This window comes from Chionomys nivalis, chromosome 5 (assembly GCF_950005125.1).
Source record: "Chionomys nivalis chromosome 5, mChiNiv1.1, whole genome shotgun sequence".
Classification (NCBI taxonomy): domain Eukaryota; kingdom Metazoa; phylum Chordata; class Mammalia; order Rodentia; family Cricetidae; genus Chionomys; species Chionomys nivalis.
The window spans coordinates 61,090,417-61,105,725 of NC_080090.1; the positions used below are offsets into that span (position 1 = coordinate 61,090,417).

The 15,309-nt window shown below is 42.5% G+C and overlaps 1 protein-coding gene across 4 annotated transcripts in view; it reads right to left on the bottom strand.

Annotated features, from left to right (window-relative positions):
* Positions 1 to 15,309, bottom strand: part of Tnr (tenascin R) — a 406,965-nt gene that overhangs the window by 15,941 nt on the left and 375,715 nt on the right. For all 4 annotated transcript variants that reach the window (XM_057769771.1, XM_057769770.1, XM_057769768.1 and 1 more), the window contains 2 exons: positions 2,896 to 3,047; positions 1,094 to 1,190 (listed from right to left, as the gene is read on the bottom strand). In XM_057769771.1, coding sequence (XP_057625754.1) covers positions 1,094 to 1,190; positions 2,896 to 3,047 — 249 coding nt within the window. The remainder of the gene's footprint in view (positions 1 to 1,093; positions 1,191 to 2,895; positions 3,048 to 15,309) is intronic.

Genomic DNA, 15,309 nt, shown 5'->3' on the forward strand with positions numbered 1-15,309 from the left:
GATCTCACAGGCAATGGAAGAAAAAAGTCAGTATGGCTTCTACGGAGGAAGAGGTACTTAACTTGGCTTTTGGATATAAGTAAGTAGATACCAAGGTGAGGAAGGGAAAATTGGCTAAAGGAATGTTTCTTGCAGAGGAAACTTCTGTGGTTGTGCAGGTTCGAAGGTGGGTGCTGGGGAAGTGGGATGGGATAAAAGAAGGTGGAAAGAAGGATCCAGAAAGAAGGAGATTAAAAGGTCTTGCACCTTGGCTGAGGAACTTGTTACCCTTCCCTCAGATTCAGGACAGGAGGAAGATCATTCTAGAGCCATGTAGGCAATGAGGTTACCCTGAGGGTAGGGAGCTCACCACCCTCGAAAGACTGTGAGGCTTGAACAAGAATGTGGCAGGAATGGGAGAGAGAAGAGTGCAAGTATCTAACACTATCATTTATTTGTTTCTCTCTGCCTCCCTTTATCAACCATTAGGAAAATCTTACAGAGAAATGTGGGCATTCACACTCTGTCTGCTTTATGAGCTGGCATCAGCACCATCAGTCTGACGTGAGTGTGTCTATCTTCCTGTACCCACCTAAACCTCCATCTAAGCTTCCTGCTGTGTCACACCTCTAGGAAACCACCTCTAATGTCACTCTCATTTCCCCCCCCCCCGTCCCCTCCCATGGCAGATAATAACAGTCTCCCAGGAACCCAGCAGACTCTCATTTCTCTCTCGACCCTGCAGGCTGGCTAGCTGGTTGTCTAGCTTCAGAGACAGGGCCAGCCTGCCCATTGCTTCCTTCCTGTGCTCCGTTCCCTACCAGGCCCATACCAGGCAGATCCTTGTCTTTGTACTTGCCTCATGTCAAGATCCATCAGCATAAAAGACTATTAATGAGGATGGGAAGAGACAGAGCAAAGAGGAAAACACCACAGTCAGATAAAAACAGATCAATAGCGGGGCCAAACGGAGCAAGAGGCACAAAAGCAATTCACATGCTGTCAACTGCTCAATGGACACACACTTCTGACAATCCCAGGCAGACACAGAAGGGATAGAGATGGACAGAACCCCAGGGCAGCCTGTGCAGAGAAAACACAAAATGGGTGTTACCTAGCCAAAACTCATCCTCCAGATTCCCAAAGCCAACGCGATAATCAGCCCATTTCCGGAAAAAATCAGTTTGGCCGTTCTGCCGCCTCTGGAACACCTATGAAGGAAAAGAGGGGAGACGCTCCATATGACTGTATCGGCTAGCATCAGGACCATTTCAGAAGTGAGCTTAATATTTCCGTGGTAGCTTTCGCAGGGGATGCTCAGAGCCCTTTTCTTGAAGTGCTGATGCCCCTGACAAATAGGCCGAGGGTGTGATATCGACATTAATTTGCACCCCTGCAATATAGAAAAGATTCAGGATACAAATCAAGCTACAAATAGTCAGGGGAAATGGGCTTGATTCTCAAATTAATCTTTTTGCACCACAGAGAGTAGCAGAAAGCATTTCTCACCAAAGGACTGGGACCAACTTCAAATCACGCAGTCACTGTCATCATCTTATTGCAGGCAAAGCAATTGCCTATCATTCACTTCCCAAGCTGTTTAAGTGCTAATTTCATTTAACCTCCAATACATCAGCCTTGGCTTCAATTTCCAATTATGCTTTAAGAAGGAGGCACAAATATGTCAGAAACATAAAAGAAAATGTCTCCCCAGAGTATTATGCATGTAGTCAACATTTAACTCTTCCAAGCCTTCCCATTGTGGAGCATTAAAGCTCCGGTGCTGTATCTAGTCAGTGCTAAGGGTGTGTATGGGGGGGAGGGGGTGTAGGGCTGCTTCTGTTCCAATCAACCCCTGTTGCTCTGCCTAGAGCCAGCTTCAGGAACTTGCTCAGTGTGTAGTGGCTAGCATCTCCAGCTGCCCTGTTTCTTCTGCTCTGCACTGGCCTATCAGGTATGAGAGAAGGTGGTGTCAGCAAGTAGTGTCTCTCCCAACCACTGTTGCTCCCTGAAGGCTATGACAGCTCTGGGGAAGAATCTGGGATCCAGAACAGGATGAAGACAAAAGCAGCTCTTGTAACTAGAGGGTCATCCACATTCTGTCCAGATCTGAGCTACCAGATGCTACCCTCTAAGATTAAGAAACTAGCTACCTCACCATGGGAGGCTAAAGTGCTTCTGTGAGGTGGCTGCCTCCTCTTGGTTTTAGCTCCAGGGCAAGCAGGATCTTTGTGCCTCACTCCTTTTCTTTTCCCAGCAGCCCCTGCATTCACTTGGTTTGCAGAAGGTGCCCAAGGCAAGGAAGGCAGCCATCTCACATCCCTTGTTTGGGATAGGCCACTGCACCCTTCGTATGTGTCCTGCTTAGTTTTTATTGTCAACTTGACCCAATACAGAGTCACCTTGGAAGAGGAAACCTTAGGTGAAGAATTGCTGCCAGTAGATTGGCAAGTAGCCATGTCTATGAAGAATTATCTTGACTGAAGTGGGAAGGGCCATCTCACTGAGTGTAGCAGCATCCTGAGGGAGGTGGGCCTGGGCTATATAAGAAATAGCTGAACATAAGCCACTGAGCCAGTAAGTAACTTTCCTCTGTGCTTTCTGCTTTAGCTTCTGTTTGTGTTCAGCTCTGACCTCCCTCAATGATGGACTAGGGACTGAAAGTGTAAGTCAAACACTTTTCTCCCCTGTGCTGCTTTTGGTCGTGGTGTTTATCATAGCAACAAAATGGAACAAACGAACAGTGGTCATTCCTTTCTCTGCTTATGAGTGGGCTCCTGAATGAGGGCCTTGAAGGCAGTGAGGAGACCAAGACCCAAGTGAAGGGGGTAGAGAAAAGGACAGTTCAAAGGATGGTAACATTGCCATCCTCAGGGAGACTAGAAGCCTGAAGATGTGCCTACAGCATGTACTTACAATCCAGCCGCCCCCATCTGTGGTCATGTCACAGTACACTTGCAGCTTGTGGCTTAGCTCTCCATTGAGGAAGATGGTGTAAACTCCACTCAGAGTATCTCCATTCATCAAGTGCTGGGCACAGTCTTGAGGATGAGAGAACAGCCGGCCCCCTGCAGAAGAAAGCAATTGAAAATTTTAGATTTATTACATGTGTGTATGCGTGCCACAGCATCCATTTGGAGTCAGAGGGCAACTTGAGGGAGCCAGTTCTTTCTTTCCACCTTGGGTCCTGGGGATGGAACTCAGATTGCTAAGCATGGGCAGCAAATGCCTTTTACCTGCTGCCCATCTTATCAGCCCCAAGGCAATTTTTAAAAAATGGTTCCTTTCTCCATTATACACAAGGGCCCTTGGGTCAGAGGATGTTTTAAAGAGTCTTATGGTTGGTACTTCATCAGGAGTAAAATTCATGATGCGTGGGTGTGAAACTTGAACGCATGCTGGCTCTGAGGACTAACGGCTGAGTCTATGGTCTGGATTCTCTTCTTCTCAGTTTGCTTGACTAAAAGCTAAAAGTCTTGAGCATCCACGTCCTCATCAGTAAAATGGGGGTAATAAAGTCTTCTCCCTTGCAGCAGGCAAGATGATGCCACTGATTGTTCAGAGACGGGCCAGTAGATCACTATCTGGACCACCTTTTCAATGAATGAACGGCATCTGAACAAAGTCTTTGTCATCCACAGGGTAGCCATTAAGGAGGGCCCAAATAAGCTCAGCATTAGCATAGAGATGGATGTCTATTCCCTGTGCAAAGCAATCTCTTGATTGTACTAAACAATCAAACAGCCATATTTTACAGTTCGGTTTAAATTTAAGGAGAGGGCAGGGGAAGTAAATTGCAGCTCATCTTTCAGAAGGAACAACCCAATCTGTAAAACAATACCTAATTAGCTGTAAGAGAATCTTAAATCCTCAAGCACTTTTCTCTGAGATAAGTTTTGTGCTTATCAGGCAAGCCGAGAGCAGTCTTCACTGGAGGACCCTGCCTAGAGGGCAAGTTAAAGGCACAGCCTGCCACAGGCGTGGTGGAGCTCTGTAAGTGTGGGCTTCTGGGCCAGTGAAGAACACGGCCACATGATACAGCTATGTTTCTATATGGAACCGAGATAGACAGGAAGAGAGTTTGAAGCCAGATAGCAGGTTCCAGCAAACACAGCGCCTCCTGGTGGTGTTACACACTACAGCTGTGACATCCTGCCACTTGGAAAGTCAGGACAGTGGATGGCTTGGGCAGGGCATGTCACACAAGGAAGATGGCACACTAAAATTCCTGAGAGTCCCCATCATAGGTTATCTGTAAAACATTCTGTGTTAGGAAGAGGCTACTGGGCTTCATCAAGTCCCCACCCCCAACCCACCTGACCCAGAGATATGTTAACTCCGAGGACCATACTCCAGATCGCTACCACAGGTTTGCCAAAGGTTGGTGGAACAGGGCACTTTCAAGAATAGTCACACCAATGATTGGTGATATGATTCTGTAAAACTCATGCTTTACGAAGAGAATTTGTTTTTCTGTTTAATTCTTGTGAGAAACTTTAGAAAAAGGCAGGTTGATAGAGATCTGACACTTACTTTAACAGAGAAGGAAAACTGCTCAGAAAGATTACAAGACTCAAAATTTCAGAACCCACATCAAGTGTACTGTAAAATCTATTAAAACCAGGAATCCATCCACGGATGGAGAAGATGACTCAGTGTTTAAGAGCTTTTGCTGCTCTTTCGGAAGACCCAAGTTTGGTTCCCAGCCCCACCTCAGGCGACTCACAACTGTCTGCAATTCCAGACCCAGGGACTCTGATAGCTTCTTCAGTCCTTGTGGGCACCTGCGTACATGCGGTGTATATACACACACAAAAATACACATATAGATACATGCATATACAAATAAAATATGAAGTCTTTAAAAAGCAAACCTTAAAAAAATATAACCTATACTCCAGTTTGTCGAGGACCTTCATCTATGTAATGAGTAAGTGATTTTTGTATTTGATGTATAGGTACAAAATACTGCAGGTACAATATATGTTCCAATTAAATGCTTCCCTTCAAAACTGATTTCAGGAGTCACAGGAGAAGAGCTATTGACTTTTTTTTTATGGCATGTCCCAGACCTTCTGAAAACTCATGTCTTACCTCTCCTTGAAGGTTAGTTTCTTTTCTGGGGACAGCCATGAATGACTTCTGTCCCCTCTCTGTATTGCTTTGGGGACACTGGCCTTGTTTCCAGCAAGCTAGGCTATCTTTGACTCTGGTCTTGAAAGCAGTTTCTTAGAGAGACAAAACTCGTTTTTTTCAGTACTCCATGGATCCCTCACGAAAATCTCTCCCCCAAACCCAGCACAACAACTCATTCAAATACACATATAAAATCAAACTCAATTTGAGACTATAGAAGTAAACAATTTTACATAAGCTCCTTCTTCATTGATAATGACTAAAATTTATGTTAAGGATACTTTGAGAGGGTATCAAGTCCATTCTTAATTATTCTAAAGTTAGACCTACTGTAGGTGCATGCAATAAATTAAGATAAAATAAAAATGGTTTGCTTTGGGGAAGGAGAATTTTAAGTATCTAAGTAGCTGTCACACACACACAAACCATTTACTTATTTTTAAAGTTGGAAGATAAGAATAAGATCAGCTGAAGGAATAAGCGTCTAAGGGATGCCAAAGATGGATGGGATAAAGGTCTCAGATGAGTCCTGGGAGAGGAAGGCCATATGCTCCTTCTTTTGAGCTCCCATAGTAAGCTGGCAGGTGGAGGCACTGTCCAAGTGTGTGGGAGGTTGATGCATGGTTGCTGGGTGCACTTGCCTTACCCTTGACAAATTACAAGGCCATCTGGTTGTTAAGAGATTCGATTTACTGTAATTTCGTCTATGGCATTAGTGGGAAAGGCAATCAAGAAGCATTTTGCTTTTATAGATGATCAGAAGCAGCAACCTGGGATTTTCGGTCCCTGGGAATTTGGAGAAGATGTGGCATGAAGCTTCCCTCCATCCTGCTCCAGCCTTGAAAGCATCCCAAGTTTGTCTCAAACCCACTAGTCCTGATCAACCTACCAGTCCCTTTACTCTGCCAAGAGAAAGCAGAGGCTTGCTGAGAGCTCTCAAGTCATGTACTTCATTATTGTTCAGATTCCGGTGTTCCATCCCCGCTCCACCACACAGTGTCAAGCAGGGAGACAGGCTCAGAGGTCAGTATCTTACCATAGTGCTTCAGATAGAGTTGCTATCTGTAGTTTACATGTTTCTCTTCTCAGAATCCAAGAGGTGGAGAGAGTAAATGCGATGGTACCTTGGAGGCTTCTAGGCCAGCCCTCCCTGCTTAGATCCAGATGACTATGTGGATAATGAAGTTTTTCTCTCCCTCCTCTCTCACACACATCTCCCTGTCTCCCCTCTTCTCTCTCTTTCTCCCTTTCCTTCTCATGTTCTTTCTGCCTCGATAACCACATTCTGGACATTCCAACTTTCAGTTTGGGTGAAGAGGAGAGGGGCTATTTCACCTTGAGGGTAAGCCTTCTGACCCAGCCTTTACCATGTCACCATGTTTCTCTGGAGGTATTGGACTTTGGCTCAGTTAGCAATTATAAAAACTCTCTCATGCTCTGATTGACCTCTTGGGTCAATGTCCACAGCGTGACCTTGTATGTTTTCGAGGATTATCGGGGCTGATCACAGGCACCCTCTGCTCCCTGGATGCCATCTCATCAGAGGCCCACCTTTAACCCTAAAACTTATCATCCTAATAATTTTTCTGACCGTGCACATAACCTAGGAGGCTTTTCTTCCTTTTGGTGCAATAATTTAAGCCTGACTGAATAAAGTAGCATTTTTCTTAAAAGCACAGACTATGGTGATTTACCAAGTTAGAAGGAAAGCAATGCCAAGTGATCAGTACGCTGAAATGTCTCCTGGTTAAGTATTTCTAGATGTAATTGTGTGATCCGCAGGCCCAGGGCATTCACCGGAAGAATTGCTCTGAAATTGGTTTGTGTTGGGCATCAAAGGCTGCACGCTGAGTGGAGAGCAGCTATCTTCACAACACACAGGGCACTCGGATGGCTCTTTGCCAGTGGGGGGTGAGCGGAAGAGCTCTCTCTGTCCCTTTCCAGCCCTCGCTTGTTTTGTGTCCTTGGGCACACACAGTCTTTAAAATGGTCAGATTTAATAGCGCTAGAGAGCCTCTGCCTGCTGTCCACTCCGATGGACTCAGCACAATAGCTCTAGAGAGCTCTACCTTCTGCTTTCTCTGATGGGCTCAGCCTAATCGTTGTAGAGAGCCTCCGCCTGCCGTCCAGCCTGATGGACTCAGCATCAGAACCAAAACTGTGACATCAGAGTGTTCCTCTGCGAGCGGCGACAGCAGGTTTCTCAGTAAATGCAGAACAATGTATATTTCTCCACAGAATCATCCACTATGTTAAAACTAACAACCCATATTTGCAAAGTAACTGACAAAACTTTGGGGTACTGCCGAAGTCTGTGGACAGAGCCTAGCTGTCAATCAGCTCATATGAGCTTACTTTTCCACTTTGACTTTCTCAGAGAATCTTCAAATTTACCACCTTGTCTTGTTATTCACTTAACAAACACATGGGAAAGTGTGTCTTGGTTTCTAAATACCAGGATAAGTGGTGGGGATATATAAGGGGAGAGAAGACATCTTTCGGTTGGCTCATGGTTTTGTGGAAGAAACAAATGAGATCTCAAGTTCTTAGTGCTCTGCGACAGAGACAGACATGGGAGGTTAGGAGGGCATCAACGTGGGTATGCTGTGAAGCTGGCAGCTGGTGAAGAGGGGCTGAGAAGTGAGGTTGGGGGATGGAGTAGAATTTGACAAGCGCTAATCAGGAAGCTTTCTTACTTTAGGAATTGACAGAGATCCCCCTTGATCTTGTGGAGAAGGGTACTCCAGCCATGTGGAAATTCACAGACCTTTGGAAAAGTAAAGATTTAGCTAACAGCAAACAAGCATTGGGTTGGAGGGATGTGATACCAGTAACCAGATCATGCTGTGTAAGGAGACAGACATTCTACTGAAGGCAAGCGATGCCCTACTGTTTATCTTTGCAGACATAGCATTGCTTAAACCAGCTAGTTTCCTTTTGTTTGTGTGGATATTTTTTTTTGGTGCCTCCATCCTTTGAGTAAAAATTTTATAAATTCTTAACCCCTCCACTGTGATACAGTCATTGTTGAACTTCCCAGACTATATCATGTAAGTCAATATAACAAATCTCCTTTTATTACTTAAAAAAAAAATCACAGGGATAGGCATCTGACATGTCAAACACGACTTTGTCCTTAGCATTCAGAACAGAGCCTGACAACAAGTACCTACCCCGTCGGTATTGATTAGATGTTTAGTGCTGTGTGAGCGCTAACACCCATCCCTATGATAACGACAGAGGACACAAAATTAGATTTTTCTGTAAACATTGGCGATGATACAATTTAAAATGGGCCAAATCAAATCCTGTGACTAGCGATATATAAGCTCGATATAAGTTCTTTCTGGAGCACTTATGAGGTCATCGTATAAGCCACAGTAAATAGTAGCACTGCTCAATGAGACCTACAACCTCCCCAAAGGGCGGCCACACGTCCCCGTTCTGCCCAGTAGCGCAACAACTCTATTTAAATAAGTTCAGCAACATGGATGACAGGGACCACTCCTCGAACACCACCGTCTACTAGAGGTCCCCCAAGGTGACATATGATAATGTATTGAGTATCGCGACTATTCTTCAAAGCTTATTTTGAAGTTAAAAATCTCAAACTACAAAGACTCTCCAGGCTCAGGTGTGGCATCATTAGTGACAGGAGACTGAGAATTTGATGATGATCAGTTTTATACAACCCTCTTCAGGAAACAGAAGAGGTAAAATCAAATAAATTTCTCAGCTTTCTCAGCAAGGACAGAATTATTCTTATTAAAATGTGCAGCAAGACCAAACAGTACTAAAAGGGACAGCACAGGTTGTAGGATACTTTTGAAATCTATTCTTCTCTATGCTGCCACAGAGAACTCATTGCCTGGCCAGTTTCATCTGCAATTGATCTTTCTTGATCACATCCACTACCAGAAGGAGGGTCTGATAACCTCGAAGGAGCACAGGCTTACGAACCCAAGTATCCATGCACTGAGGGACAAGGCTATTCTGGAAGGACGGTCACAATCAATATGACATTGATTACCTAGTTCAGTTTATCAGAACAACACTAATTAGGGAAGTTAACTTTATTTAAAGGGGTAAGAAAAAATAGCAACACCATGAGGAAAAACTAAGAAATTAAAACACAGCAGAAATATTTAATTTGGATAATAAGGTTTAAAATAATAGTGCAACAGGAAGGACTAGAAAGGGATTTAGATACAGTTAGAATATGAGCAATGGATTGGAATATATGACTGAGAACCTCAAGAAAAGAGGAAAGAATAAAGAGGAAGCAAACTAGGAGATTTGGAGTACAGCACACACAGTCTAACATTCAATTAATAGAAGTTCCAAAAAGAAAAGAAAATGCAAATAGAAGGAAATGCTTAACTAAATAATAAAGACAAATGTGAGAAGTACAGATAAAATGCTGCCAACTTAAAAGCCTCATTGAATGTCAAACTGGAGATAAAAAGATAAAAGGGCTCTAAGATGGAATGAACTATAAGACTGTCAAAAAGAGAAAAATACGGGTCTGGGGAGATGGCTTAATGGGATGGCCACACAAGCACGAGGACCTAGCGACCATGTTTTCCTACGTCCATAATCGCAGCATTGCAGAAGCAGAGACAGGCAGACCCCTGGAGATCACAGGATAGCCTTTCCAGCCACTCTGGCAAGCTCTTCAGTGAGAGACCCAGACTCAAAACATAAGCTAGAAGAGTAATCAAAGAAGATACCTGGCTGGGCGTGGTGGCGCACGCCTTTAATCCCAGGACCCTGGAGGCAGAGGCAGGCGGATCTCTCTGAGTTTGAGACCAGCCTGGTCTACAGAGTGAGTTCCAGGACAGCCAAGGCTGTTACATAGAGATACCTTGTCTCTAAAACAAACGAACAAAACAAAGCAACCCCCCACATACCAAAAGATACCTGATGTTAACTTCTGGACTCTACATGCACAGATGTGCACATACTTATGAATGCACTTGAGCACACATGGTCCCCCAGCCATATTCTAAAAGATTCCAGACAGAAAAATGCAGTCACCTACAGAACAAAGTCAACAGACATTGGGCATCAGTCTACTTGAAGGTCATACTGAATGTGGAAAGACAGTAGATGCCAAGTGTGGCGGCACACGCCTTTAATCCCAGTATTTGGGAGGCAGAATCAGGTAGAGCTCTGGGAGTTTGAGATCAGCCTGCTCTACAGAGTGAGTTCCAGGACAGTCACAAGATACACGGTGAGTCTCTGTCTCAGAAAAAAATAAATAAAAATAGGAAATACTTCCCCATGAAGTTGGTAAAACATGCTAATTTTCTTTACGATTATAGATGTAAAATGTCTAAATAGAGCTAACTAAATCTGTATGCATAAAAAACATATTCAGGTGAATTTTGTCAATGATAGTAAATCACATATTTAAAAAGCCATCAATGTAAGTCACCTCATTAGTAAGAAGAAGTATAAAAACCATGACTTATTAAACTATCATTTGATAAAATTCATCACAAAACCTAACTTAAAGTAGAAGAAAACTCTATAACTTAATGAATGTTTCATACCACCAGTCTTAGTAATATTTTTGTTTATTTGTGGCTAGCCAATTATGTATTTATTTTAGAAAGCAAGTACAGTGCTGAAGAGGGTCGGTGAATGAGGAATTAGTGAGGTTATACATCTGAAGTGTTAAATGTGCTCCTTTCAAGAATGTGAACAAGTCAAGGTTAACTCACCTCACTGTCACGGATAGCTTCAGCGGATCCAGTTAATGTGGAGTACAGAAATGAAACTTGTCTATAGATCTAGCTAACTCTGTTACTCTCCACCTTACTTTTTCTGACCCTGGAACTCCTGTATTCACCTAGACCGGCTAGCTGGGAAAAACCCTGACATTCCTTTCTCTGTCTCATTAGTGACAGGATGCAGGCTTGGGTTGTCACTCTCCAACCCTGCCAATGCCTTGGGCGCTGGGGATTGGAACTGGTCCTCATAGGGGCAGATCAAGCAACACTTTCCTTTTACTATCTCCCCAGCTTTATATTTACCTAAAATATTAATAAAAACAATAGATAATTACAATCAGTAAGAAAGTCAGCAGGGCCGCTAGATGCTGGATCAATATATAAAATCAATTGTATTTTTCTGCATCAGCAATAATCAACTAGAAAATATTTTTTTAATTAGGTACAAGTCACAAAGCAATAAAAATAATAAAAGTTCCAGAAATTAACCAAGAACACTGGAATGCTATGGGGGAAAATTTAACATTCTGAGAAACATATGGATTCTTTAAATAAATGAAGACATAGTCTATGCATTTTAGAAGGGATAACTTACCATCATAAAGATGTCTGTTCTTCTCAAATTAACTTATAAGTACGTTGCAATTCTAGTATAAATTTAATTTGGAGGACTTCATACCTAAATGGGATAATTCAGATGACATGACACCCATGGAGAATTCAATGCCATCAAATAGCCAAATAAACCTTGAAAACGGGAGCCAAGGAAACTTATCTTACCATGTGGAAATGTATTAAAATTAACTCTAGATATAAACGCACAGTGTAGGCTTTGAGAGAAAAAAAAAAACCTCAGATGAATAGAGCATGGAATAAAATAGATAATTCAAAGTTCAGAGACAGATTATGTGTATGGATGAACTTAATATACAGGAAAGCATCACAAATCAATGAACAGATGGCTTACTTAGTGCATGATGCTGGCAAAACTGGTTAACTTTATAAAGAAAAATGAAACAGTATCCCAAATGAATGCCACACATAAAATAGACTAAGTAAGATAATAAATCACAAAGTGAACTGAAGAATATCGAAAAATAGCTCTGGGGTCTATTGACAGGAAAAACCTTTTTACCATAGATGTTAGCGGCTCAAGTAATACTGGATAATATATATTACCAGGAAGCCTGATTTTAAAAAATGAGCAAATGGTATGAACAGGTAAGTTAAACATAAAAAGTCTAAGAGATACTTAAATTCAAACTTACTGTTACCAAATACAATGAATCAATCTTATTTGACTGTCAAAAATTCCAAGGCTGGACAAGGCTGGACTGTGTCAAGTCATCAGGACTGATGTGTGCTTCCAGAGAACAAGGGCATTCCTGTGTACCCAATCTGTAAGTACTTAAACGACATACCCTGTACCTGGCCATTCATTTTCTGCATGCTTCCCTGGCCCATAGGTGGATACATTGAGGATATATACTACAGCACCATTTGGGATTGTGAAAGGCTGGAGACAATGTGATGCCCGTCTTTGAGAGAGTGGAAAGGCAAATGTGATGGGCACACATCAAGTAATATTTTACAATAATTAGAAGTAAAAGACTGACGAATCTAAAAGTGCCCAAGTGCAAACATTTGTAATGAGTTATATAATACAAAACACCTTACACACCTTTAAATCATTCATAATCAAAACAATTCTGTAAGAATATGTTCTTCAAAGGCTACCCATTCGATATGTTGGGATGGCTGTATATGGATGACAGAAAAAGAGCTGGGGCAAAAGAAAATAAACGAGTGAATGCAAACAGGGACCTCGCTGAAGGCTGATATTGATAACACAATAAAGTGGGCAGTTTAAGTAATACAAGCCTTGGATCTGACATTTAGACATGCTTGGGAAGGTATATTCTTACGGTATGATTAGGTGCCAGTTCCTTCTCCACAGTCAGATCTCAGAGGAGCGTGAAGGCAGACCTCCCTCTGTGTGTGTCTGTCTGTCTGCCCTGTCTCCCTGCCCCTTTTTAAGTGGCAGAGCAGTGGGAAATCCCGCAGCTCCTGGGTGGAAGTCGGGGCAGATGATGCCCTGGTTTGCAGATAACACAGGCTTTCCTTTCCAATAGAAATTCTGGTAACCATGTGTGTTTTTCTAGAATCCACTACTCACTGTGTTGGAGTCTAGGATTTGCCAATTTTCACTCATTTTTACAACCTAAAAAACTGAGTATTATATCAAAGGAGACCCCAGAGTTTTCCTGGAGAGAGTCACAGAGCAGCCTGACCTGGAAGGGAGATAGCAGGGGGCAAAGGCAATACAAAAAGAATAAAAATACAAAAGCAAAATAAACAAAACATCAACCTCCTCATTACTCATCTCTAGCTATCTCTTCGCTTAACCTCAAGGTCAAGACAACCCTTTTATAGTGTTCACTGTCTCTGAGGATGAGCTTTACCGCAAGTCTTGTTTGCCTTTTACAGTATTAAAAGAGACAATGAAATCTGCCTCTCAGAAGATCATTTCACCAAGTCCCTGTGGCTCTGCGGGGAATAGATTTGTTTCCTCATTTAAATTCATGTCTCTAAAAGACAAGTAGACCTTGGATGAAATTTCAGGAGACAGCAAATTATAAATAATGTATCCATATTTTTTCTCTCCCATATGACTTGTATATAATTCCCCCAGAGCCTTGTGCAAACACCAGAGACAAGAGGACAGGAAGCTATTAACATGATGGAAAGATTGGAATGGGCTCATGTGTGATATGAACCTAAGAAAAGGCATCTTGATCAAAGGAGGTTTTGAGGCCAGATCTATTCTATAATAATGATGACGGGGAGGAATCGAGAGGAGTAAAGAAAGGGAAAACTATAATCAGGATATATTATGTGAGAAAAAACTATTTTCAATAAAAGGGAAAAAATTATTGATTATTATTATTAGCATCTCAACTATTTCCCAGACCATTAGATAAGCACCCGCTTGAGTGACTCCTTTATCTTGGTCACCCCAGGGCTAGATGAATGTTTGTTAGTGATGGAGGCTACTTTGAAGCCAAAAACTCTGTTGTCCATCAGAGAAGGCACAGAAAACTCACAATCAGTGCATCCTCAGAATAGGACGATGCTAAGTGGAAAATGCAGATGCTGTCAATTAAGCTGAAAGGATGGTAGCAGCATAAAGGAAATTAGCCTCTAACTCTTTCAGCCCTGGTGTACTGTCATGTGGACTTTCAGTGTCCCCCAGACTTGCTCAGCAGGATTAGCTTGTGCCCATGGGGTCTAGACAAGCAACCCCTTCAGTCTTGGATTGGTAAAGATGCTGTTTTCCACTTTGGCTACTTTCCCTTTGGCACTTTCCCCACCCCCGCCTTTAGGAAGCAAATGCACTTGTATTCTCTTCTCTGGTAAAATTTCCTCTTGGCAGGGGGCAGAGACTGTGGCAGTAAGTAAGTAATTATTAATATTAACTGGCCAATGACAGTGTAGCCCGGTGTAATGTACCCTGGAAGGCAGACAGAACCTGACATTAGAGGGGGACTTCAGCCTTCATACTCTGCAAGCTGCACACATTTGTAGCATCCTTGCATAGGGTATTAAGAATCTTAGTTCTCTTCTCTTCAGTTTTGTTTTATCACAAGACCTCACTTCTGCACTCTGAAGCTGAGATTTAACTCTTTAGTTCATCTATCATGTCTGAATATACCAGGCTTTGTCCATGGGACTTGGTCATACATTATTTCTTGCCCAAGAAATTTTCACTCAGCATCTAGGTCTCAGTGGGTTCTGATAAATCTCCAAAACAAAGCCAGCAGGTTTTGGGATGCATCTGTGACTTAAATTTCAGCTTTAAAACCACAACTCCCAAACCTGCACACTCTTTTGCTACATATTAGGGGATATTGGTGAATTCATTGCTGGTACCCTAAACTCTATATGGAATGAGTAGCTCAGTTGGTAGCTATGTTCACTGATTAGAAGCTGGGCTCTTTAGTTTTTTTCTTTTCTTTCTTTTTTTTTTTTCTGACTTGACATTGAATATGTTTAAGGAGCCCATTGTCAACTTGAGTCCTGTAAGAACAATAAACCAACCTAAATAGACACCAACAGTCACCTGAACTGCCCATCAAACCAAGTCTTTTGCCAGCTTCCTCTCCAGATTGCCAAGTAAGCTGTCAATTACCTGATTTAATCCTCCCAAGACCCTGGCTAGATCTGGAGTCCCACATCCAAACTATTGCTTCTAAGACAAGGCAGTGATGGTCACAGAAAAGTTGCACTTCTCAGTTCAGAGGGATCTGGAAAGGGGCTGTAGCTGTAGATACCACAGAAACATCAGACATTTGATACACGGCTCAGTACTGCCAACTGTGACATCCATCAGCAGGGTGAGAATGAAAAGCTCATCTAACACTGAGCATTTGGGTGACAAAATGATTCTTTTAATCCAATA